At 50.3% G+C, this 24,302-nt stretch overlaps 2 protein-coding genes across 3 annotated transcripts; both read right to left on the reverse strand.

Annotated features, from left to right (window-relative positions):
• Positions 1-959: 959 nt before the first annotated feature.
• On the reverse strand, positions 960-5,865 carry LOC123110184 (protein AMEIOTIC 1 homolog). Its single transcript, XM_044530659.1, has 6 exons — positions 4,017-5,865; positions 3,523-3,619; positions 2,521-2,583; positions 2,244-2,306; positions 2,028-2,111; positions 960-1,863 (listed from the first exon to the last, which is right to left on the reverse strand). Exons 1-6 carry the CDS (start codon positions 5,738-5,740, stop codon positions 1,255-1,257), a joined length of 2,640 nt encoding a protein of 879 aa, XP_044386594.1. The 5' UTR covers positions 5,741-5,865; the 3' UTR covers positions 960-1,254.
• A 950-nt stretch (positions 5,866-6,815) lies between these two features.
• On the reverse strand, positions 6,816-12,075 carry LOC123115502 (protein downstream neighbor of son homolog). Of its 2 annotated transcripts, none has more exons than XM_044536650.1 (14): positions 11,742-12,075; positions 11,164-11,237; positions 10,938-11,055; positions 10,736-10,818; positions 10,486-10,648; positions 10,215-10,408; positions 9,624-9,811; positions 9,430-9,525; positions 9,063-9,178; positions 8,377-8,478; positions 8,178-8,287; positions 7,998-8,085; positions 7,496-7,710; positions 6,816-7,387 (listed from the first exon to the last, which is right to left on the reverse strand). In XM_044536650.1, the coding sequence occupies exons 1-14, from the start codon at positions 11,841-11,843 to the stop codon at positions 7,180-7,182; spliced, it is 1,857 nt and encodes a 618-aa protein (XP_044392585.1). In that variant the 5' UTR covers positions 11,844-12,075; the 3' UTR covers positions 6,816-7,179. The 2 variants fall into 2 exon arrangements, with proteins under 2 accessions (XP_044392585.1, XP_044392584.1); XM_044536649.1 differs by having other exon boundaries at positions 10,486-10,651.
• Positions 12,076-24,302: the final 12,227 nt, after the last annotated feature.

Below are 24,302 nucleotides of genomic sequence, written 5' to 3' on the forward strand. Positions count from 1 at the left end.
TTCGAACAGACTCCAAGATTGTGTCTTCACCAATGTGAACATAGTCATCGATTGCACCGGCCGAACACCCATATGACAAGACTCAAACAGCCGCACATATGCCAAGACTCGAACAACCCCAATGCATTTCATCAGAGGGCTTGCACTTATCTCTCCACATGCATTTCTCTGAAGCTTGAACCAATCATCATATCTCTCAATGGCTTTTTGCAATGGTGAGAGAAAGACTTGTGTGCATCCGAAAGCGCCGGCAAAAGTACTTCTCCGGATAGGTTGGCTTTGTGGCAAAGTGGTCTCTCATGATCTTCGCATGACCCTCCGATCTATCACGGTTGATGTGTATGCAGCCAAACTGTGATCCCCTCCTCGGCCGCCGAACATCATCATTGAAAATCATGCCTAAAACAGTGTCATAGTCATCATCGTCTTCTTCCTCTTCGGATGACGAGGAGTCCTCCAAAGCCATCTCTCTCTACCTCTTCATCTACAATTCAAACGGCTTGGTTCAATCCAAACAGCCTGGTTCACACAGAAACGATCAAAAACCTCACCTAGTCAATTCGTCGAACACTTGCGGTGCGGTGGTGGTGCACCGGCCGGTCGGTGTCCTTCTGGCCAAACAGGCCGGTACGACGAGAGGGAATGACCTACAACAGTGTGCAATCAACGTGAGATGCGACGGCCGACAGAAAAAGAAGAAGAAAAGAAGCAATCCAACGAATCATAACAACAATGGCGACCGCGGCGGCGGTTCACCTGGTTCCGGCAACGGGGACGGGGGCCGAAAGGGCTGGACGCCGGGCAGGGGAGGCAACGAGGCGACAGCGGGGCCGGCGGGCGGTCATCGAGGTGACTCGGCTCTGTTCTCTACTGAATCCGCGTGTTTCTGTTCTCATCTTCAGTTTTGGAAAATTTGGTGGAAAACATTGATGTCAAGACTAATCGAGGATCAGAAAAACTAGTTAAGCCGTCTCCAATTTCTGGTCCATGACGAACAGATTAAACAGCAACATACAGAAAGACGAGGTCTCGAAATCAAAGTCTGATCCATGGCGACGACGAACATACTAGAGAACAAACAAGAAGAAAACTAAAGGTTGGCAATGGAGATCCCAACGAAAGCGATGCCACAGTATTGTCTTTCTTCATCCTCTTCCTTCTTCTATCCTGTTTCCTGTGCAGTGGTGGACTGGTGGTGGCTTGCTACGATCTGTCTCGTCAATGGCGATGGGGGGCAAAAACTTGGAAGGTCGGTCAGTAGGAGGGGGTGGCGAGGGCCAGCTCGGTGCCCACTCTGCCGCGGCCGCCGGCCGTCGCCGTCTTCCCGCCTTCCGGCAGGCCGGCGGCGGCTCCGCACGGGAACGGCAGCGACGCCGTCGCGTCCTGCGCCGTGTGCCGGAGCTGCAGGTCGAGGCCGCCGGAGCGGGACTCCGCTGGCTCCTGGAGGCCGACGTCAACCCTGGCGCTGCTGCTGCTGGTGGCCGGCGGCTGCGGGGGTGGCTGGACCGGCGAGTCCGGGGCGGGGAGGAGCAGGAGCTTGGCGGAGGAGGCGGCGTTGGTGGAGGATGCCGACGGCGGCGTGGGCGGGAGCTCCAAACCACCATCCATCGCGCACCCGTCGTCGTCCACGGACGCGACCCTCGCCGCCGTCGGGGTCCGCGGGGACGACGGTTGCGCCTCGTGCGGCCACTCCCTGCGCCTCCCGCCGTCGGCGAGCTGGTCGCCTGCGCCATTGCTCGGTTCCTGCCTGTCAGCTTGGCGGCACTCCCTGGCGCACAGAAGAAGACGCGGCTCCGCTCCCATGATCCGCAGCTGCTGCTGCTGCTGCTGCTGCTCCCCATCATTCAGAAACTGCATGCCCTCCTGTTCATCACACACACAGCACTAAGTTAAAATTACCAAATCATTCCTCAAATCTGATGCTAATATGTACGCAATCATCAGGCACAGAATCTTGGATCAAATGCTATCATGACAAGAAATCAGAAACATTATTCGTTACTCATCTTGCAGTCAAGTGTGTGTACCTTGAGAGACAGGAAAGAAGTGGACAGAGCAGCCACCTGCTGCTCCAGCCTGCTGTTCTTCTCAAGCACAGCCTCATACTTCTCCTGCACAACACATTCAGGCACATGACATGATTAACTCATCATGAAATGCAGATGCATGGTGCTGTACACTGACAACAGGTGCTGTGCAAAGATTGGTTAAAATCCAGATGATTGGTTAAAACTCAGATGTACCTTGAGGAACAGAACCTCCTGCTCCAGCTTGCCATTCGACCGTGTCGCGCCGGCGTACTTCTCCTGAAAACAGATCCACAGCAATGGCTTCAGCAGGATCAACAATGTGGTTATGTGGAGACAACAATTCAACCAGGAAAGCAGAATCTCATTATTTATTCAGATTTAACTTGGCAGGCATTTCTTGCAAGATAACTAACTAGATAAGTATATATTTTTCTTCAATAAATAAACTAGATAAGTATGATGAATTTAAGCTGAGGAGTCGCAGCAGTACCTCCAAGGACAGAACTTGCTTTTCCAGATTGCCATTGGCCTTCAGCACACACTCATACTTGTCCTGCAAATAAGATCATCATGAGTTCAAGATCAGCTTAGGAAATGCTCCATGGAACAAACAAAAAGAATGTAAACTTTGCAATTCCTACAGCACTGGTGGAAAGAGATATGCACTCTGATGATTAATAAAACTACCTATGTCAAGTGTACTTTGCAGCATATCTGCAGATCATCAATGGAAATAAAAAGGTGCTTTGCCTAAACATCCACCTTAACCTCAGTGTAAAAAATGAAATGTGAGAAGCAAAGCTGAGAAAGATTGGTGAGTACTGCAGGTGTCTCTGCAATGCTTTCCCAGAGGAGACAAATTGAGAACTACTCCCTCCGTCCGAAAATAATTGTCACCAAAATGGATAAAAAGGGATGTATCTAGAACTAATATACATCTAGATACATCCCCTTTTATTCATTTTGATGACAAGTATTTCCGGACGGAGGTAGTAGTACAAATGTACCATGCTTTGGAAAGGCAAACCTGCTCCTGCATCTCACAAATTTATGATGCAGTACTGCAATGCAATGTACTATGAGGCGACCAAAACCAAAACTTGCCACTTGGAAGCAACTCAAATGTCAAAATGTCTTTCTTTCTGTGATTGAAAATCCAAAAACAAGACTATCACAAAACCAAAACCAAAGACTTTCCACTTCCAATCCAAGCAAACTCAAATGTCAAAGTTCTTTCTTTAACTGAAACTCCAACACCAAAGTATTCACAGAAGATGGAACCAGAAACCCTGACAGCTGACAAGTTTGCATCACAACTAAGGGGGTGGGCTACATCCATGCATGCATACCCCATTTCCCCATAATTTTTACTACAACAAATGTACATGATGCAGAACAGGGAGATGTAATTTTGACAGCAAATATACATGATGCAAACAGAGAGATGCAAAGCAAGAGAGATGCATATCTGAGGACAGATAAGTGTGGTCACCTGATAAGGGTCATGAGAAATGCAGGCTTTGGGTGCCTCAGGCTTCACTTCATTGTTCATTGTGCCTTGATGTGCCTTCACCAGCTGCTGCATGTGCCTTCACACACAAATTCAGAGCAACAGAATTCAGTGCCAACACAAACTGAATAGAGCAATGCAAAAATGTTGACAATTCAGCACAAGTAATCAACTGCAGCACAAATTAGCATTGCTCTATTCAGCACAAGTGCCTTCATACACAAATTGTAACAAAATTCAGTGTTAACACAACACTGGCATTGCTAGTTAATTTGCTACCTACTCTAGGCAAGAATCTTAACAGTATAGTAGCAATTCAGCAAAAAAGATCAACTTTAGCACAAACATTTCTTCCTCACATGCAAGAATCAATGGATGATCGTATCGGCATTGTAGTGCATTCTCCACTAGAGCAATCCAGGAAGAAGAAGAAGAAACTGCAAAGGAAGATGGCAGGAGAAGGGGGAAAAGGAGACCTTTTTACTCCGGCGAGCTCCTTGGTGAGCTCCTCCACCTGCTTCTTTGCCTTGAGCGCGTAGCCGTCGGCGGAGACGGGGTCCCCGCGCTTCCACCCTGGCGGCGGCACCCAGTACGGGTCGACGCCGACCTCCCGGCGCAGGGCCGCGAGCTCGGCCGGCTCGAGCCAGTACTCCATGGTGCCGTCGGCGGTGTGGCGGCGGCGGATGCGCTCGGCGCTGCCGCGCGGCACCTTGTCGGCGGTGTGCTTGAGGAGGTGGTCGAGGAGGCCCGTGTCGCCGACGTGCTTGCGCGCCGCCTGCCGCAGCTCGCCGCGGGGGACGGTCTTGCCGGGGCGCGCGCCGAAGCGGCGCAGGACGCCGAGCAGCGACGCCTCGGCGGCCGCGTAGCGCGTGGCCGTCCACCGGTCGACCATGCCGCGCGGCGCCGCGGCCAAGGCGGCTGCGGCGGCGGCGGCCTCCTCGGCCTTGACGCCGGCGCGTGGGGGCTTCGTCTCCGGCTCCTCCGTGACGGTGACGGCGCGGCCGCGGAGAGGAGCCTTGCTCTTCCTCTCCCTCTTGACGGCCACCAGCACCACCGCCGTGCGCTCCTCCTCCGGCGGGCCCCTCTTCCGCTCCGCCTTGACCGCCGTGCGCTCGTCCTTCTTCTGCTCTGGCAGGTTCGTCTTCTTCTCCTTCTTGACCACCTTGCGTTCCTCCTCCTCCTCCTCCGGCGGGCACCTCTTCTTCTCCGCCTTGACCACCTTGCGCTCCACCTCCGGCACCGGCGGGGCCGCCTTCTTGGCGCGCTTGGCGACGCCACGGCCACGGCGACGAACGTCCTTCCTCTTCCTCTTGGCCTTGTCCGCCCTGGCCGCCACCTTGCGGTCGCTCTCTGCTTCCGGCCCCGCGTCGGCGTCCTCGAAAACCTCGAGCTTTGGAGCGGGAGCGGGCTTCCGGACCCTCCGCTTGGGGAGGCTGAAGCTGTGGACACTGCCGGGCTTCCTCCTCCTCCGCTTCCTCGTCGTCTTCTCCTCCTCCACGGCCGGCACCTCGCGCTCCTCCTCCTCCTCCTCCTCCTGGCGGCCGCTCTCTCCTCCCTCCTCGGCGTCCGCCCGCGTCTCCCCGAGCAGCCCGAGCAGGTCCTTGGTCTTGACGTTGCTGGAGCTGCCCTCGTCCGCGTCCGCGCTCTCGTGGACGGCAGTGGCGGGCGCGGGACGGCGATCGTGCGGGTTCTCGGCGACGACGGCGGGCGAAAGGCGTGCGCGGCGGTCGTCGTGGCGCGCGGCGCGGTGGCGGGTGACGTAGCGGACCCGCTTCCGCACGCCCCAGCCGAGGCCGGTGCCCTGCAGCGCGAGCAGGCAGAGGTGCGCGCTCGTGGGCTTCCTCGGCGGCGGCGCAGGCGAAGGCGCTCGCGGGGACGGCGCGGGTGGGAGCGGATCCGGGCGCGGCGCCGGGTCGCGCTGGTGCTCCTTCTTGGCGAGGTCGCGCTTCTGCTCCGGCTTGGGGAGGTCCTGGTCGTGCTCCGGCTTGGGGTCGAGGTCGTCGTGCTCCGGCTTGAGGTCGAGTTTGTCGTCGTGGTCGTCGTGGTGGTGGTGGTGGTGGTTGAAGAGGTGGTGCTTGGAGAAGTCGTAGAGGCGGGGCGCGGCGGCCCAGTAGGCGTCGTGGTGGGCGTCGAGGCCGAGGTCGTCGGCGATGGCGCGGCGGCGCAGGACGGCGGAGGCGTGGATGGCCGTGGCGCTCATGGCTTGAGCAGGGCAGAGCAGGCCGCCAAGGGGAGGAGGACGGTGGATGGAGTTGAGCCGCAGGAGCGGCGGGGAGCGGGGTTGGGAGGATCTCCCCTCTCTCTCCCTCCCTCCAGCACACCACAGCAGAGGCGTTGCAAGAAAGTGGGGAGGCCGATGGGTATAAGAAGAAGACAAAGGCGGCGGGTGGTGTGCTGCAGGCGGGGTGGCAGGTCCGGTCAGAGAAGAAGGGGAGGGATGGTTGTTGGGTGGGGGACAAAATTACTGTTCTGACCCTTAAGGTAAACTAAATCCCGATTTGACCTCGTTCCGAAAAAAATTTCGTTTCTGACCTTTTCTGGTGACGCCAAGGTCCCTGGCGTCTGGGTTACGAAGCAGACGCCGGGGTCCCTGGCGTCTGGCCCCTGGCGTCTGCTTCGTAACCCAGACGCCAGGGACCAGGCGGGCAGGCGGGCAGTGCGGGCCAGGGGCCAGACGCCAGGGACCCCGGCGTCTGCTTCGTAACCCAGACGCCAGGGACCTTGGCTTCACCAGAAAAGGTCAGAAACGAAATTTTTTTCGAAACGAGGTCAAATCGGGATTTAGTTTGCCTTAAGGGTCAGAACAGTAATTTTGTCCTTGGGTGGCAGCTTTGATTTGCTTTGGCAGGCGAGGAGGAACACGGGACGAGAGAGGTCGCTTGGGGTTGATCCTATCATCCCTTGCCATGTCTCCTCTGCTGTGGTGTGCTGGAGGGAGGGAGGGAGAGAGAGAGAGAGAGGGGAGATTCGTGGGGAAAAGGAAGCTGAAAAGGGATCGTCTCGGATCAAGGAAAGCAGAAAAGCAGAGCAGAAAAGCTTGCTTTATCTCTGCTCGGTTCCCGCCAGAATTCAAACCCGGAGCAAGCAGACAAACGCGGCCCTCTTCCCGCCAAAAAAAACCAAACGGTGCAAAACGACACGCGACGATCACACTAAACCGGTACGGTGATTATGGAGGATCACACCGACAATTAAGGAGGATCAAGCAAACAGCACGAGACGACAAACCTGACCAACCAACCAACCAAAAGAGAGAAAGAAAACCATCCAAGAAGGAAAAAAAACAAGAAAGCTCCTTTTTCCATCAATTAGCAGATTAATTTCCAGTCTGGGAAGGGTAAATAACATGTCCAAAAGTTCCGCCACGTGAATAACGACACAGTCCTCCGTTACCGCTACCCTACCCTACCCACAGCGCAAAAGCTGAGCAGCTGGAACTTGGATATACCTCCTCCTCCTACAAGCCTATCTTTTCATCCATCAAGATTCTACTTCTACTCTAGATCAACATCATGGCGTGGCGTGGAGGAGCCTTCTGCTTCTTCTGCCCACACCGGAACACCAAAAAATGGCGGGTCCGTGCAAGCGCAAGCACACGCACCGCCCTCTCCGAGCCCCGAGGCGCCGGCCGGGGGGAGCTCACGCGGTCGTGCGCGCGAGGTACTCGCCGCATTCGTAGCTCAATCCCCGGAGCACCGCCGAGCGCAGAGAGAGGACCAGGACAGCGCCGGGGACGCCCAGGGCCTCGCAGACGCCTTCCGACACTGCCGTCGTCTTCGACAGGCCGTCCGCGCCTAGGGATGCCAAGGCGGCGTTCAGGCCCACCGATGAGGGCTCCGTCGCAATCCTGTAACGAACAACAACAGAAGAACAGGCAATCACTATTTTCAGCGCGCGCAGAAAAGGGGGTTTCGACGGGCGATGGATGATGGCGGGGAGGAACTGTGGTGCTTACGTCAGATCGAAGCGGTCCGTGTCTGAGGTCATCACGGCGGAGACGCCTGAGACGACCCACGGCGGGAGAGCCGCGTCCTTGATCTCCATGCTGTAGCACATGCTGCCCGCCGCAAGAGGAGGATCAGACACCTCTGATCCAGGTTCTCCTGCGTCGTCGAAAACGCTGGACGGGGCCAGGCCGCTGTCGGCTTTCCTCATCTCCCTGCATATCACCTGCAAGACCATGTATTCAGACCGAGTTTTTGCGCAAACAAAGCGTCATAAAACATAGTGCAGCTGCTTCGAATTCGAGTGGATGAATAAGGTGCTTCTAGACCGAGTGTTCTGCGACTTGTTAACAGAGAATCCAGTGAACAAAATACGTGACACTAACAATAATTGTGCAATAGTAGCACCACGTGGTTAATATCTGGACGTAAATGTGAGTACGCAAAACCATTTTGCTTGCTGCCTAAGGAAGCAGAGAGGAAGAAAAACAAAGTCGATGGAAATGAAATTACCTCCGGACTATGGAGGGAACCATTTTGGAATGGCACCGGTGAGTATAGCACCGGGACGTCTGCGGCAGATAATGAGTTCAGAAAGAACCTGGAAAAATAAATCACAAGATTAGATTACACAGCATGAAAAACCAGGGGGTTAGAAGGAACAGAGTGATTATTACAGATTAAGCGCCCTACTTGTAGTTCAACAAGACATCATATAAGCCATGAACGCTCTTATTGCCAGTAAACGAAAGGAGCGACTGCGTGGTGTTGTCCACCTCAGATAAAGCATCTATATGAAGTGTCTGCCCATTCAATAGAAAACAATCACAGTCAGTTACTAGATGCAGCCTTGCCAGAGCAAATAAAGGCAAGTTGAAGAATCAAATAGAACCTGGCCCAGGTTGAGTGTTCGGATTTTTGAGAATTCGATCAGGTCGTCTTCGGTAGCCTGCTCCATTTCGGCCTTGCAAAGGGGCATAGAAAAGCAAACACCCTGCAACAATGCAGTCATATGGTCACACAATTATGATCATAAGTGACAATGATGTTTTAACCCAGTACAAAGCTTGAAATCAACACGGCCTAGATTGGCCTGGAGCAATTCGATGCCCTAGAGACCAACATACCAAGTTAATATTTCATTCCTATTATGGTACTCCCTCTGTAAACTAATATAAGACGTTTTAGGTCACTACTCATATTAGTTTACAGAGAAATACCAAATAAGGGTAGAAAATTGACTTCAACAACCAAAAAGATGTTCCTTTCAGTAAAATGGGCAAACGGAAGAAGCATTGGGTTTAATCACAAAAGTATTAAAGCTTTATTCATATGTGGAACTAGTGTGATGTTGTAACTCATATGTCGTAAGTCCCCAAAATAATGGAAGTGGAAAATGAAGAAATCTATAATAGACTTGCCAACCAATAAGTCTGATCTACTTCAGTGAAGTAACACTTTGCAAGCACTAATGTACATAATGGTTGGTTTGTAACAGAAATGGGGCACTGTAATAGGGATTTTAAAAAAGAAATATGAAACGATGATGAGGTCAGAAAAACAAAACGAAGGAGTGACCTGCTTTCGTAGTAGTGACCTCATGCCACGTGTAGATTGTGATAAGTAGGCATTACAGGACTGCTTCTCCAAACAGTTTCCGCGGATAAATAGAGCAAAAAATTGTGCCGTATAAACTACAATAACAAAAGTAATGTTCAGTAAGATGGACGAGGGTGAGCCATAGAGTAACAGTCTAGTAGAACCTAAAGATTCAATGCTTCCAAGGAAAATGAAATATAACTGCAATCGAAGGTGATCTTGAGACAAATGTGGACTCTTAACATGTTCAGAATTCTTTGTACATGTACAAAAACAGTTAAATTTTCCATATATGTGACTTATCAAATTATTATAAAGGATTGAGGTCTGAGGAGCAAGAAGATACCATAGAAGATATTCAACAGATTCTTCCGGAACATGTAGTAAAGATTCTGAAAAGAATCTTCCCAATCCTGATACCTTTTGTGAATGAACTCTTTTTCTACATGCCAGAAGGAGAAAAGGTAAAGAGATACATCCACAAAAGTACGGGGATATTTTATCTTGAAAAGCACACACTGGTTCAGGTCAAGTAGTTACCTCCTTGTGCAGTTGTTGAGAGCATAGCAGATAAGATGGGAGCAGGTAACATGGATTGTGGATATACCCATGACTGCAGTGCCTTCAAGAACAAGAATTCCTTGTTGCTCTCATGCCTCGTGCGTCCTAAACTTTGAGACCTACCTCCAGCAATACTGCCCCTACAACTTGTACTCAAATTGTGACACCTGTTGCAGGCAAGAGTTATTATACTTTGGGCCTTTGAGGCAGAAAATCTAAACAAAACTAACAAAGACGACAGGGTTCAATTTGCAAGTAAATTTCAATTAATTTCCCTAGTGACCGTATGCTGTACTAGACATGATATCACTTGGAGCACTGGATCATACAGACACCAATACTTGACATGAAATTGCAGGTGTAGTGAGCATCCAATGAGACTAAATAACTAAGTGAGACTAAATAACTAAGAGAGTAAGAGACACATACCATTTACATATCTAATTTTCAGAGTGTCAATCTAAGACATGTCACCAGTTCAATCAAGATACTCATGAACTTTCTCTGGGAAGGGTGCATTTTCTAAATGAAAACAAGAAAGAAATGCAAGAGAAGCTAATGCATACGCACCACTTCACAGAAGATGATGAAACAAACTGCAGGGTAGTCTTCAAGGTGAGATCCAAAGGAGCTCTTTTTCCTGGTATTGTGATCATGGAAGGGCACACCTCTGAACACTTCAAAGGAACATCACCAGCCTGTATGTTAGTGCCACTGGAAACTCCAGAAGCACCACGAGCTCCGAACCCTTTCATCACTTTGTCCTACACAAAGCACTAGAAAGATTAGAGGATGAGTTAATATATACATATACTGTAGCGCCTATGTGGATGCTCCTTACCATGTCGAATTTGCTAGAGCCAGCCTGCTTCTCATCGCCAATGTGAAGCTCTGATACACTCCGCAGAGCATTCTTGCTGCATTTCTCAGCTTTCCTAAAACCTGGTTTTGCTGCTTCCGCAAGAGATGGAACAGAAGAGTCCAACTGGGCAGAGTCGCCATCGCTGCTGAATTTTGGGGAAGAAAACAATCCAAATAAGAGCATGGACATTGCATGAAACAAGATCAACTGTCTCTGGTAAAATAATTACCGTGGAAACGGAGATTCTGCAGACTGTGAAGCCGTTACAGCATCAGCATACTTGGGAGCCTTCTCATTGTTCAGTAAAGCATCCTGCTTTCAAGACATTATAACAAGTTACTTATGTAACAAAACAAGTGGTTCAACATGATGCTATCAAATACTTGGAGAGCAGTGAACATCATTTTCTTTAACAAGACACAACGTCTAACCTTACAATTTTCTTTCCCGACGTTTCTGGATTTTTTAACTGGGAACACCTCTGTGACACGAGTGCTGATGTATTTGGATATTTTCTGCTGTTCTGGGTTCCGAGGCCCATTGCTTGGCCTATACCCACATGCAAAGATTAGTCTGGCATCAAATTTCCCAACAAAGCAAACACAAGAGGAGAGGAACATCAAGAAACATGATTACAGCAGAACACTTTATATATACCTATCAAACGCCGCGGAAGGGAGTGTCGGATCATCGGCAACCTTTTCAGACACGCGCCGCTTCAACTGCTCTTCCTGCAGGAAACAAACAACGGAACAAGTTTCAGTTTTCGTCTGCGACCTTGTAGCATATAATGCTTGCAGCAGGATTTGCTGCATTTTTAGTGTGTGATAATGTGGCAGTGTGAACTGGAGACGAAGCTCTAGCAGGCCCCATGTCTCCTCTTGTGTAACATAAAACCCTTATAAATTGATGAAATACGGAGCCTATGGTTCTTCATAACACATTCATAAGTGAAAAACTGACAATGCGGTTAATTTGCAGCGCACTTTGCTGTACATATGCATATATACCAGTTAGTAGATTACAATGCAGCACTGCATCAAACACTTGGCTAAATTCTGGTGCAGCTACTCTCTGGCTGAAACCTAAGCGCCGTAAACGGTTGGATATGGGTAATAAACCCCTTTCTTTCAAAATAACTGCAGCGCTGCATCTCTGGATTGTGCCGACAAGGAACTAAGCATGGATTGGAGGTATTATGTAAAAAAAAACAGGGTGGGGGATTGGGGCATTACTCGCAGCTCGGAGGGGGTCTTCCGCTTCATCCTCGGGGCCTCGGCCGGCCTCCCGATGAACGCGCCGCCGCTCGCCGCGGGCTCGACGGCGGCCTGCGCCATTAGACTGCTGGCAGCATCCGAAACCCCGCCCAGGTTATGCCTGGTCCGACCTCACTTTCGCTCCGTCCCGGACGCGGCGGCGGGGGCGGGAGCGAAGGAGGGTTTCTTTTGGGTAGGGATTGGCGACGGCGGAGCGAAGCGGAAGCGGGCGGGCGGGCGGCGGAGAGGAGAGGGAAAGATTTTCCCCACCGGGTCCGGGCGACAGGGAGAGAGCCGAGTGGAGAGAAGCCGAGAGTTTCGGGGAAATTTCGGCCCAGCCCGCGCTGCTTCCCTCCCACGCCCACGCCCCGCACCAATTTCCTTTTTACCCCTATAAAAAAACAATTCTCTCTTTTTTTTTCACAATACAACCGAAGTCGCTCACATACACGAGCATACCTCACCCCTGTGCTATGGGCACCTCCGAGAGACTAAGCCGGCATAGCATCTGGAGATTTCACAAAGTCACCACAGACGTTTCGCATTCGACGGGATCATCTCCTCCCACTAAATAAACATAGCCGGAAGGCTGAAATAAATCCAGAAATAATGCGGGCATCAATGTCAAGTGTATGACTTGAACCCTTGTGGGTTGGGATACCGCTGTCCTTCTAACCATTTAACCACAGGTTGGTTCGCATATTCTCTTCTCTGTGGGACCCATCCAACACGCAAGTACTAAGTTCACTAAAACACACCTCGAAAATCTACCGTCTATCTATCTACTACTTCTGTAAAAAAAATGTGCTATGCACACGATGCTCCACAGATGATTCGGTGCCTAATTTGATTGGCGCTGATTAGCAAAATAGTGTAATCTAACAGCTAATTAGACCTGTCGTCCGAAGATCAGACGGAAGGTTGTCGTCCCCATAGCAGTGCTCTGTAAAAATAGGAAGGACGAAGAACCAAAGTATCTGCACTGTCCAATAAGGATAATCCAATTATGCATGGTCCTCCTATGTTTAGCTTTAATTATATTTTAGTGCCCATCAAATCTCTATGTGCATCTGCACCGTCCATAACATAGATCTTCTATTTTACTTTTTTGTGGTTATACTGACATTCTTTAAAAAATTATTGGGCCAATTAATTAGTATTTTGTCTTCAGAAATTAAAATTCACATTTCTATAAATACAATATGCCTTTGTAACTGTTTAATACCTTCATTCCGTGTTGCTCTCGCATGCACACTACTAGCTATCAAACTGAATGAGAGCAACTATGTCGGCTGATGAAGCTCTCCAAAGAAGTGTGTGCTCATCGTATAATCTTAACTTGGTGTAAATTGTGTTTAATTGTTTACTCTCCATGGAAGTTTAAGTTTAATTTGCCAAGTACATTGACATGAGTTCATTGATGTGAACAGATCTGATGTTTTTGGGTATTCGTTAGTGAGACCGCAAGCACCGCCTTGACTTGATTCAACCGTCATGATTTCCTATAAGTACCAAAACCATCCATCGTACCTCCAGAAGAATTTTATCGCCGCTACAAGTCTTTGTTCCGAAGAGATCCCATTTAGAGCCATGCTCCGGAGCACTAGTGGAGGGGAAGCCATTGCCACGGCCATCTTCATCAACCTTGCTGCCTCCATGACCATGTGTGAGTAGTTCCCTTAGAACCTACGGGTCCATAGTAGTAGCTAGATGGTTTTCTTTATCTCTTTTGGATCTTCAATACCATGTTCTCGTTCTTGATCGAGGTCAATTAGATGTAACCGGTGTTGTGTTTGTTGGGGCATGATGAATTGTCACTTTATGATCAGAATGTTCACTAAAATCAACTGAATCTGTTTGGGTCTTGTTACTACATAAATAAAATACATTTGTGTGCTCCCCGATCTATCTATCTTCTTTGGCCAAGTTCGATGGGTTTTTTTTTCTTTAGAGGGAGTTGTGCTTTGTAATCGATTCTATCTTGCGGTTCTCTAACCCAATGATAAAAAGGTCCAAGACATGTATTGTATTGTTCCACTAAGGATAAAATGACAGGGTTTGGTCATATTGATTTACTTCTTTCTGTCTACATTATGTCATCTTTCCTATTGTGTTACTTTGTTTCTTGCAAACTTAATGCCTTAAAATGCATGCTGGGTAGAGGTTTTGGCGTGGAGTATTAGTAGTAGATGCAATTGGATTAACGGTCTACTTATCACAGACGTAATGCCTATGTGATATTATGCCTTGAATGATCATAGTCATAAATATTGCAATCTGTTCAATTGCCCAACTGTAATTTTTTACCATGACATTCGCATGTTTTTGAGAGAGATGCCACTAGTGAACCTATGAACCTCGACTCTATTCTCCATCAGTACATTCTTCTAACAAAATTTCCTCTTTTTTATTTACCTTATTGTTTTACCACTACATATATCTATTTGCTTTTAATCTTGTAACTAGCAAGACAAGGGGCTTGGCAACCCTCTTGCCACGTTGGGTGTAAGTTTTTATCTTGTTTGTGTGCATGTGCTGTTTATCTTGTTAGTTTAGAAGCTCTACTGGTTCGACAAACCTTGGTTCTTAACTAAGGGAAACTTTGTTGTTGTTCTACTTTACCCTTCCTATTGGAATCAAAACAACTTCTATGAGAGTAGCTGGCACCAACCGGGATCTTTACAAATAAGGTTGGGGCAATCTCCACGGCTAAATTGGTGGCTCCCAACATCACCATGAAGCTTCATCGTAATGGAATGTGGTTCCGCGGTGACCTCTTTCATCTAGGGTTCCCAAACACCCAAGTGTAACAAGTTGATGAAGATGAAGAAGCCAGGAACGCAAAAATAGGTTTGGTGGGATTGAAGATCGAGTGAATCTCCTCCAATCCCCAAAGAGTTGGAGAATTTGGGTGGATGGGGATGGAGATCTCAAGCTTTGGTGTTTGACAATGGAGGGAATAAAGCTCAAGGAAGATTAGGAGTGACGTCTAGCCCTGAGCACCCGGGGGACAAAGTCCCGGGAACCCGGATAGATCAAATGCCAGGCATACATGGGGCCGGGCACCTGGAGGTCCAAGACCCCGAGCACTCAAACTATCTAGAAAGAAAACGCCCTACCCCGGGCACCCGAACTCCAGGGACGACGGGCACCCAGACAAGGCCGAGGCCATTACAGATTCTCTGGTGCCTCCGGGCACCCGACCCTCTTGAGGGGGTCACTTTTCTTCGATGAGAAACCCCTACCAATAATCATGGAATAAGTGGACAAACGTTACGAGTGAAATATGATTAAGCTGCAACCCCTCTTAATAGTACAGAAGGTCCTACGATTCAAAAAGTTACCAAAAAGACTTTCGAGCCTCCAAAGAACACCGTCTTTTGTAGACCGAATAGAGAAACCAATGTCCTGAGATAAACTTGACAAACGACATTAGTTCTCCCAAATTGTATTTAATTGCACTTTCATGTGGATATAAAAGAATATTGGACACCATAACAACTACTCCCTCCGTTCCACATTACTTGTCGCACGTATGGATGTATCTAGACGTATTTTAGTTTTAGATACATCCATTTCAACGACGAATAATTTGGAACGGAGGGAGTAGATGATTCCCCGCGCATCGCCGCAGGAGTCGTTTCAATTATTTCAGTGAGAATCAGTTATGTTAAATATGAATATTGAATTATATACATATTACATGTGTAAAACAAAAACAAAGTATGATGATGATTAGTTTAGGAATTAGTTACAATCAAAAGACCAATATTGTCTAGTTAAAAGGATCAACCTCCTGAGAATTTCTTGCACACCTAAGAAATTTATGTCAGCTAGATTCCTATTGATAACATTGGATCACACACCCATCATCTGCACACTATTAGACCCAACCCACATTTTGTAGCGTCACTTGAACGAAAATAAAGCCATACACTACAGTGCAGACAACATGGTAAGTACCCCCTCCTTTATGGTTTATAGGGTTTATCTTAAAATTTTAGTTTTCTCATTTTATAAGGTTCAATTTGGTTGTTTTAGTTTTTCCATTTTATAAGGCTCAATTTGGTTGTTTCCCATCACATGTTCAGATTCCAAGGTGCATTAAATCATTGCATGCAAGTATTTAAAGAAAATTGACCAATGCATGTACTTTATGCATGCATGCATTGCAATTAATGCATTGATAAACATAATTTTTTGAGAAAAAACAAAAGCACTAATTAGGTGCTTTTGCAAACTACAAAAAGTATTCCACCCCTCACCATCTACCTTGGTTGATGAGATTTTTGAATTGAGCCTTATAAACCGAAAAGGAGGGATTACTAATGATCACAACTGAGGACCCCATAATTCAAAGCAAGAATCTGGACTGGCTGCTACATACTCCCTCCGTTCCGAAATAATTGTCGCTGGGGGTATCGTTCCGACCAGGTGAAACAGTGTAAAAGTACAATACTACTCCCGATCTGAAATCAATCGGGAGGCATCTTCCTCCGTCGCTCCTCCCCTCCGACAGGCTTCTTCGCCGTCGCTGCTCCCTTTCGCCGGGCTCCTCCGTCGTCCGCATCTCCGGCGTACTTCCCCGCTGCGGTCCGCAGCTCCCTCGCCGGCCGGCCGCCCTTCCCCGCCGCGGTCTGCAGCTCCCTCGCTGGCGCCCTTCCCGCCGGCTGCCTGCTCCACCACAGCTTCAGATCCTTTGCTGCTGGCCACAGATCCTTCGCCGGCCGCCTCCCCCCACTCCAATCAAGAGCTTGAGGTCAGCCACTGCGCTGTCCACTTCTGCTGCTCCTCTCGTCTCTACTCCTCTCCACTCCAATCAAGAGAATCTGCAATTGATCAAAAAACAGGTCAATTGATGTCAATTTGATTAACTAAATCATCCAAAAACCAGAATGATAAGTCCATATGCTTTTTGACATCTTGTTGTTTGGATGTACTAGGATGGAATGGAAATCGCATCATTTTACCCCTGAATTCGTATGTAATCTGTGGACCAGTCGATGTTTGTTTGTGCGTGCGGTCAGATGACTACCAGTGGGTTGTTCAATCCCCAATGTCTCGCTTTGTAAATTTTTGCCCCCAAATCCTATTTGTGTTGGCTTCAGTGTTTGGTGGATTCTCAAACCAAATCTTATTTTGTTGGCTGAAGAAGGTCAAGTGCCGAAATTTGTTTTGTTCCTTCACCGTGATGTCGAACTTGCAGTGCTGGAGTTATGCCCCTAGGAATGTGTTTGAGCTACGTGGAGTAGTGTCCTAAACAGAACATATGCGCAAAGAAACATTTGCACTATCAATTTATCATCATCATCATACAGTATGCCACTAAGTAGCAACAAACTCTGGCAGCATGTAAAACAATGGGATATAACATTTCAGATTAATGATTGAACACATCTGCGCAAAGAAACATTTGCACTATCAATTTGTCTTGGGACATTGGAGCTCTCCTCTTGTGTCCTCCTGTAGTTGAGGACAACTATTTTGTCTTAGGGACAGTGGAGTTTTACTCTTGTATTTGAAGATATCTAAGGCAGAAGTGGGGAAAGCATCAAAACCTAATCTGTCACACTCTGACATACTGTAAAACCTACTCCTATGGTTCCGAGTAGTGTCCTAACCAATGGTTCTGAGCAAAGAAACATATGCAATATCAATTTAACATCATCACAGTCGGCACTAACTAGCAGAGGACTCTGGCAGCATGTAAACAACTTGACCTATGACATTTCAAATAAATGACTGAAAATAAACCACTACTAAGCTTGCACACTGATATGGAGCACTAAATGGCAGAATGATTAGCTAAAATGACAGTTAAATGTGAACAAGCCAATTCATTCTATTACCCCTGTTTGTGTAGAATAGAATAGAATAACAATTTGTCTATTCTTTTATTAATGGTTTTCTACCCGAAAGCATTGTACTCTGCACCTGTATGGGTTCAGGAAATTGCAACCAGGACAAATCCAGAATTTCAAAGTATTACCCAAATTGCCACATGTAACGAGGGTTAAGCCAAAAGGCTCTTTGTGACAGGTTTCTTTCCGACGAGTCATTAGATCATACCTGGAAATAGTTGCATGACCACAGCAGCAAGCTTCAACATAATTATTCAGCCGTAGATCAGCAAGACAAAGTTGGCTAACGCTGCTCGACCACCAAGGATAAGAGTCCAGATGTCTTATATTGTGAGAAAATCACACTTCACCAACAGCTAGCTGCAGAACATGATGTTTGGTTATGATTGCATACCTTCAGCAAAATATGACGACAAAATAAAAGTATTGATGTGCTTGTAGCTGCAAAACATTAGGATTTGATCATTAATTCATTATTATCAATGAAAGTGGATTGTCATGTATATGTGCTTCGAATGGTTTGTTTGTTTGTGTGTACCGAATGGAAACTACTATATTTTGGGCCACTGAGTTGTACAATGAAGAACAGTTAGCACCACGAATGCACAACCTTATGCATATTGCAGGACAACAGGTAGAACACAAATGAACAGACAAATCTTTACCCCTGTTTTTCAGGAGAAGAAAATGTTTCTGTTAGTTTAATTAACAGAAAATGTTTTAGTTAATTAAAAAACAAGTTTCAGTCAATTAAAAAATCATTTACTGAAAAAATCATTTAGTTTCATTTTAATTAATTAAAGAAAATGACTTGTTGCTGTTGCTGCTGTTAAAGGAAAGAACTAGGAGAGGAATATGAGAGGAAAGGAGTGGAATAGAAGAGAGAGGAGTGGAGTGGAATAGGAGAGGAGAGGAAAAAAGTTTAATTTAATAATTTAACACAAAAGGAGTGGAGTGGAGTAACAGAAAAGGTCTAATTAACAGAAAGGTTTAATTTGAGTTTAATTAACTAAAAATGTTTAATTTAGATTTAACTAAAAAAGGTTTAATTTCCAGTTAATTAAAATTATCTAAGAAGAGGAGAGGATAAGATAAGAGAAGAGAGGAGAGATAAGAAGAGAGAAGAGAGAAGAGAGCAAGAAGATGCTCCTACAGAAGAGGAGTAGAAAGTTTCAGTTAATTAACTGAAACTACTCCTACAGAGAAGATACTGAGAATCTGAACTACTCCTAATCCTCTTATTGCAAGCCAGCAAATGTGCTCATTAAATGGAGTACTCCCTCTCAAAATTGAACATTGGTAAAACTGAACATTGGCATGTGTAACACTGTACTCCTAGCGAATGTGCTCACTAAATGGATTTTTATTTTCAGAACACATTGATAAAACTGAACATTGCTAACACTGATTTTCATTGACAGAAGCAAAGAATGGTCATGTAGACATTCAGAAGTTAGGCAATTCGACTCGACGGTGTATACAAACTGTTAGACCTTTCAGCCTGAGCATTGATAGTTGTGGATGACACTAGGAGAGTTGGGACAATTTTCGTTGGTTTATTTCTCACACAATGCCATGCCAACCTGAGGGGTTGGGGATACATATTTATAGGCTGCTAGCCAGCCAAGGCATATGCTAAGATGCCAGTCTAAGATGCTAGTCTAAGATGCTAGTCTAAGATGCTAACTGACAGTCCTTGATGGTCAAAACAAAACTCTATCCTAACAGCCAGTCCTTGATGGTCCAGGACTTTATCCTCCTAACTGCCACAAGGACCATGTGCTGCAGCCCCACAAGGACCCTAGTACACAGACTTATCCATCATTCTCCCCCTAAGTCTTGTACGTCGTCTTGTGGGAGAGTTGAATCATCCCAATCCTGGAGCAAAGTTCGAGGAACTTGACTCTCCCAAGGGGCTTGGTGAGCAGGTCTGCGAGCTGATCCTTGGTGTTGATGTAGCTCGCCTCGATGCTCCCTTCTTCCACACAGCTGCGGATAAAGTGATACCTCAGTCGGATGTGCTTGCTCCGTTCGTGGAACACGGGGTTCTTTGCCAGGGCCAGGGCGGACTTGCTGTCCACCAGGAGCTGCACCGTTCTGGTGTCTTGAACGAGAAGATCACCAAGCAGTCGAGCAAGCCAGAGCGCCTGAGTGCAGGCGGTGGAGGCCGCTATGTACTCAGCCTCACAGCTGGACAGGGCCACCACCTGCTGCTTGACTGATTGCCAGCTCACGAGACACTTGCCGAGGAAGAGGAGGATCCCGCTCGTGCTCTTGCTGGTGTCGATGTCGCCGGCGTGGTCGCTGTCGCTGTACCCGACGAAGTGTGCCGCCCCAGGACACCTAGGGTAGTGGAGGCCGTGGTCGAGGGTCCCTGCTATGTAGCGGACGATCCTCTTCACTGCCTGCTGGTGTTCCGACGTTGGTCGCTCCATGAACCGACTGACATAGCCAACGGAGAATGCCAAGTCCGGCCGTGTGTGAGTGAGGTAGCGAAGGCTCCCCATGGGGCGTCGGTACTGCGTAGCATCCACTTCCTCCGTCATGCTGTCGCGGCTCAGTTTCAGCCTCTCCTCCATCGGAGTGAGAGCTGGATGGCAGTCGGTGAGCCCAGCTAGCTCAACGATGCGCTTGGCGTAGGCGGACTGTCGAAGCGCGATCCCGGAGTGGTCCTGGTGCACCTCAATCCCTAGATAGAAGGAGAGGAGCCCCATGTCACTCATCTGGAACGTGGCCTTCATGTCTTCCTTGAACGCCGCCACCTCTGCATCTTTGGTGCCGGTGATCACCAGGTCGTCAACGTAGACGCCCACCAGCAGGGCATTTCCTCCACTCCCTCGTCGGTAGACGGCAGCCTCATGCGGGCTCTGCTCGAAACCCATCTTCTTCAGCGTGGAGTCCAGCTTGGCGTTCCACGCCCTGGGTGCCTGCCGCAGGCCATAGAGAGCCTTGCGCAGGCGGAGCACCTTGCCCTCCTGGCCGGGAATCGTAAACCCCGGTGGCTGATGCACGTAGACTTCCTCCTTCAAGTCGCCGTTGAGGAATGCCGACTTAACGTCCATGTGGTGGACACGCCAGCCCTCCTGGGCAGCCAGCGCAAGGAGAAGTCGCACGGACTCCATCCGTGCCACGGGAGCGAAAGCGTCGTCGAAGTCGACTCCTTCCTTGCTGCAAGAAGCCTCGGGCCACCAAGCGAGCCTTGTGCTTGATGATGGCGCCGGCTCCATCCCTCTTCAGCTTGAACACCCACTTAAGGGTGATTGCGCGGTGACCTCGAGGGAGATCAGCGAGCTCCCAGGTGCGGTTTTGCTCGACCGCATCCATCTCCAACTGCATCGCGGCGCGCCATGCCGCGTCTCTCTCGGCCTCTGCAAAGGATCGTGGTTCGCCGTCTTCACACGCGAGCTGTAGCTGCGCCTCCAGGTCACGTGGCACCAGTCCTGGCACCGGCTGGTCGCCGAGCAGATTATCCATCGTACGGTACCGCAGCGGTTCGCCGTCATACCATGCGTCGATACGCTCCTCGTCGTGAGTGAGCGGGGAAGCGAACTTCATCGGGTTGTGCTCTGCGTGAGCTGGTGCTGATGAAGACGAGCCCGGAGTGGCGACCGTCGGGGCTGGAGTATGTGGCGTCGCCGGTTGTGGTGTCGTCGGTGTAGCAGGCGCCGGAGTCGATGTAGTTTTGGGGGCCGGGGTAGACGTGCCCGGTGAAGAGGAGCTGCTTGCTCCCCCAGCTTCCTTGAAGTGGGCGTACTCGACAATGAAGTCGTCATACGTCGGCGTCGAGCCGTCGTCCACCGCCTTGTCCCATTGCCACCCTCGCCCTTCGTTGAACACGACGTCTCGTGTTGTGCGCACACGTTGTGTCTTTGGGTCGAGGATGCGGTAGGCCTTTGAGCCTTCCGCGTAGCCGATGAAGACTCCCGGAGTGCTCCTGTCGTCGAGCTTGCCGATGTGGCCGAGCTCCTTGGCGAACGCAAGGCAGCCAAAGACCCGCAAATGAGAGACCGCCGGCTTCCGCCCATGCCAGGCCTCGTACGGAGTTCTGCCATCGAGTGCCTTAGTAGGAGAGCGATTGAGGATGTAGACGGCCGTTAGCACCGCCTCTCCCCAGAAGACAGCCGGCATCCCTCTCTGCTTGAGGAGAGCCCGAGCCATCCCCACAACCGTCTGGTTGCGCCGCTCGACGACGCCGTTTTGCTGCGGGCTGTACGGCGTGGAGTAGTGGCGCTGGATGCCCTCATCGGCGCAGTACGACGCGAATTCAGCCGCCGTGAACTCGCCGCCGTTGTCAGTGCACAACATGCACAATTTGCGGCCGCTCTCCGCCTCCACACCAACCTGCGCGCGCCTGATGGCGTCCGCCGCTTCTCCCTTACTCCCGAGGATCATCACCCACATGTAGCGGGAGAGATCGTCGACGAGCAGCAGGAAGTAGCGTCGACCTCCTGGTGTGGCTGGCGTCACCAGGCCGCACAGGTCTCCGTGCACGAGCTCCAGCTTCTCCTTAGCCCGAAATCTCGCCTGTTGGGGAAAGGGGAGTCGTCTCTGCTTTGTTAGGACGCAGATGTCGCAGAACTGCTCCACATGGTCGAGGCATGGCAGGCCTCGCACCATCTCCTTGGCACTTAGACGCTTCAGGGCCTCAAAGTGAAGGTGCCCAAAGCGCTCATGCCACTGCCACGCCTCGTCGTCTCGACGGACAGCGAGACAGACCGGTTGTGCCACCTGCACATCAAGGACGTAGAGTCGATTTTCACCTCTGGGCACCTTGGCGAGAAGGCGACGCTAGCGATCCCAGATGCGTAGGACCCCATGCTCAATCAGCACGCGTGAGCCGTTCTCATCCAGCTGTCCCAAGCTGATGATGGAATTCCTTAGCGCGGGGATGTAGTAGACACCGATGAGCAGCCGGTGCTCTCCCATCTTGGTGGTGAAGATGACGGAGCCGACGCCCTTTATCTCCACAGCGGAGGCATCCCCGAACTTGACGGAGCCTCGCGCATCGGAGTCGAGCTCGGCGAAGAATTCCCTTTGACCGGTCATGTGGTGGGTGGCGCTGGTGTCGAGGCACCACCCCGTAGCCTTGTCCTTCCCGGAGCCATCGCCGAGAAGAGCATGTGCTTTTGGCTCATCAAGGTGGATGAAAGCCTTTGCGACTGGAGTCGCCGAGGGTAGCTCAATGCTTGCATGCACCATGAACAGAGCCGTCTCCTCCTCCTTCGCCTGTGCGACGTGAGCCTGGCCTTGTCGTGGTTGCCGACACTCATTGGCCCAATGGCCAAACCGGCCACAGTTGTGGCAACTGTTGTCTTGTGCCGGCTTGGGCTTGCCAGCGGCGCCGTCCTTGGCGCCTCCGCGGGCGTCACCTTCGGCACGTCCTTGTGCCCTGCCCGGGGGCCTCTTCGCGCCTTACGCTGCTTGCCACGCTTGCGGCCGCCCGTCGAGGAGGAAGGCTCCCCCTTCTTCCTGTCACCAAGGCTGGGATCCCACTGCTCCCGAGTTAGGAGCAGCTTCCCGCCGGTTGTGACGGGCCCCGAGGGGGGCTGTGGCTCGTTGGTGTCGACGACCTTGAGACGGCCTATCGCCTCCTCGATCGTCATCATGGAGAGGTCCAGCAACGACTCGATCGAGCGAGCCATCTGCTTGTACTTCTCGGGAATGCACCGAAAAAGCTTCTCGACAGCTCTCTCCTCGGTGTAGGTGGCATCGCCAAACTTCACCATCTTCTGCAGCAGAGTGTTGAGACGGAGAGCAAAGTCATCAACGTCCTCACCTGGCTTGAAGCCTAGGTTCTCCCACTCCTTACGAAGTGCCTGCAAGGTGGACTTGCGAGCACGGTCGCTGCCGATGCGTGCTGCGGCGATGGCGTCCCAAGCCTCCTTGGCAGTCCGCTTGTTGGGAAGCGAGAACTGCATCTCGGGCGGGACTGCGGCGATGAGGGCGTCCAGTGCCCGTCGATCCTTAGGTGGTCGACGTTGCTGTCCTGGACTGCCTCCCACATGCGCCGCACCTGGAGCCTGACCTTCATGATCCCGGCCCACTCGACATAGTTGGTTTTAGTGAGGGTAGGCCACCCAACACTGGAACCAACATCCCTGACCACAGTCCGAACCTCGTAGAGGCCGCGGTCCTGGTCGTTGCAGCCGCCGTCGCGGTGCGCGCCTCCACCTGGAGCGCGGGCGTGCTCGGCTGCCCACTGCGTCGTCCGCTCCTGCGCCACTTTGGCGCGATCTGCGTCGGCGCCGTCGTCCGCAGGCGCGGAGCTGCTGGAGCTGCCGGGGCTGCCGCGGAGTGCCTTGGCATCCGCCGTAGCCTCACGGGCTGCTTCTGCTGCTGCTGCTGCTTCTACCTCCGCCCTGGCTGCTTCTACCTCCGCTCTGGCTGCTGCCAGCTCCGCTGCAGCCAGCCTCGACACTCTTGCCGCCGCCGCAGCTGCTGCTACAGCCGCTCGCTCACGCTCCTCTGCCACGACGCGCTCGGCCTCCTGCCGGCGCCGCATGCTCGAGGTAGCCGTGTGCTGAGAGCGACCTGCAGACATGGCTCGCTGCAGGGGGGCTGTTGTGTGAAGAGGAGGCCGATGAAGACGAGCTGCTGCTCGACAGTCCGGAGGGAGGAAGGTAACCAGAGGCAGACGGAGCAGCTGCTGCTACCGACTTGGGCTGCTCACAGGAAATGC

Source organism: Triticum aestivum, chromosome 5B (assembly GCF_018294505.1).
Source record: "Triticum aestivum cultivar Chinese Spring chromosome 5B, IWGSC CS RefSeq v2.1, whole genome shotgun sequence".
Taxonomy (NCBI): Eukaryota; Viridiplantae; Streptophyta; class Magnoliopsida; order Poales; family Poaceae; genus Triticum; species Triticum aestivum.

Coding starts and splice junctions, on each gene's coding strand:
- LOC123115502 (XM_044536649.1), bottom strand. CDS start 11,843: ATGGCGCAGGCCGCCGTCGAGCCCGCGGCGAGCGGCGGCGCGTTCATC. Junction 10,819..10,937: donor TCGGGAAAGAAAATTGTAAG/GTTAGACGTTGT, acceptor TCTTGAAAGCAG/GATGCTTTACTGAACAATGA. Junction 10,652..10,735: donor GCAGAATCTCCGTTTCCACG/GTAATTATTTTA, acceptor CCCAAAATTCAG/CAGCGATGGCGACTCTGCCC.
- LOC123110184 (XM_044530659.1), bottom strand. CDS start 5,740: ATGAGCGCCACGGCCATCCACGCCTCCGCCGTCCTGCGCCGCCGCGCC. Junction 3,620..4,016: donor GAGCTCGCCGGAGTAAAAAG/GTCTCCTTTTCC, acceptor TTGTGTGTGAAG/GCACATGCAGCAGCTGGTGA. Junction 2,307..2,520: donor AGCAAGTTCTGTCCTTGGAG/GTACTGCTGCGA, acceptor ATCTGTTTTCAG/GAGAAGTACGCCGGCGCGAC.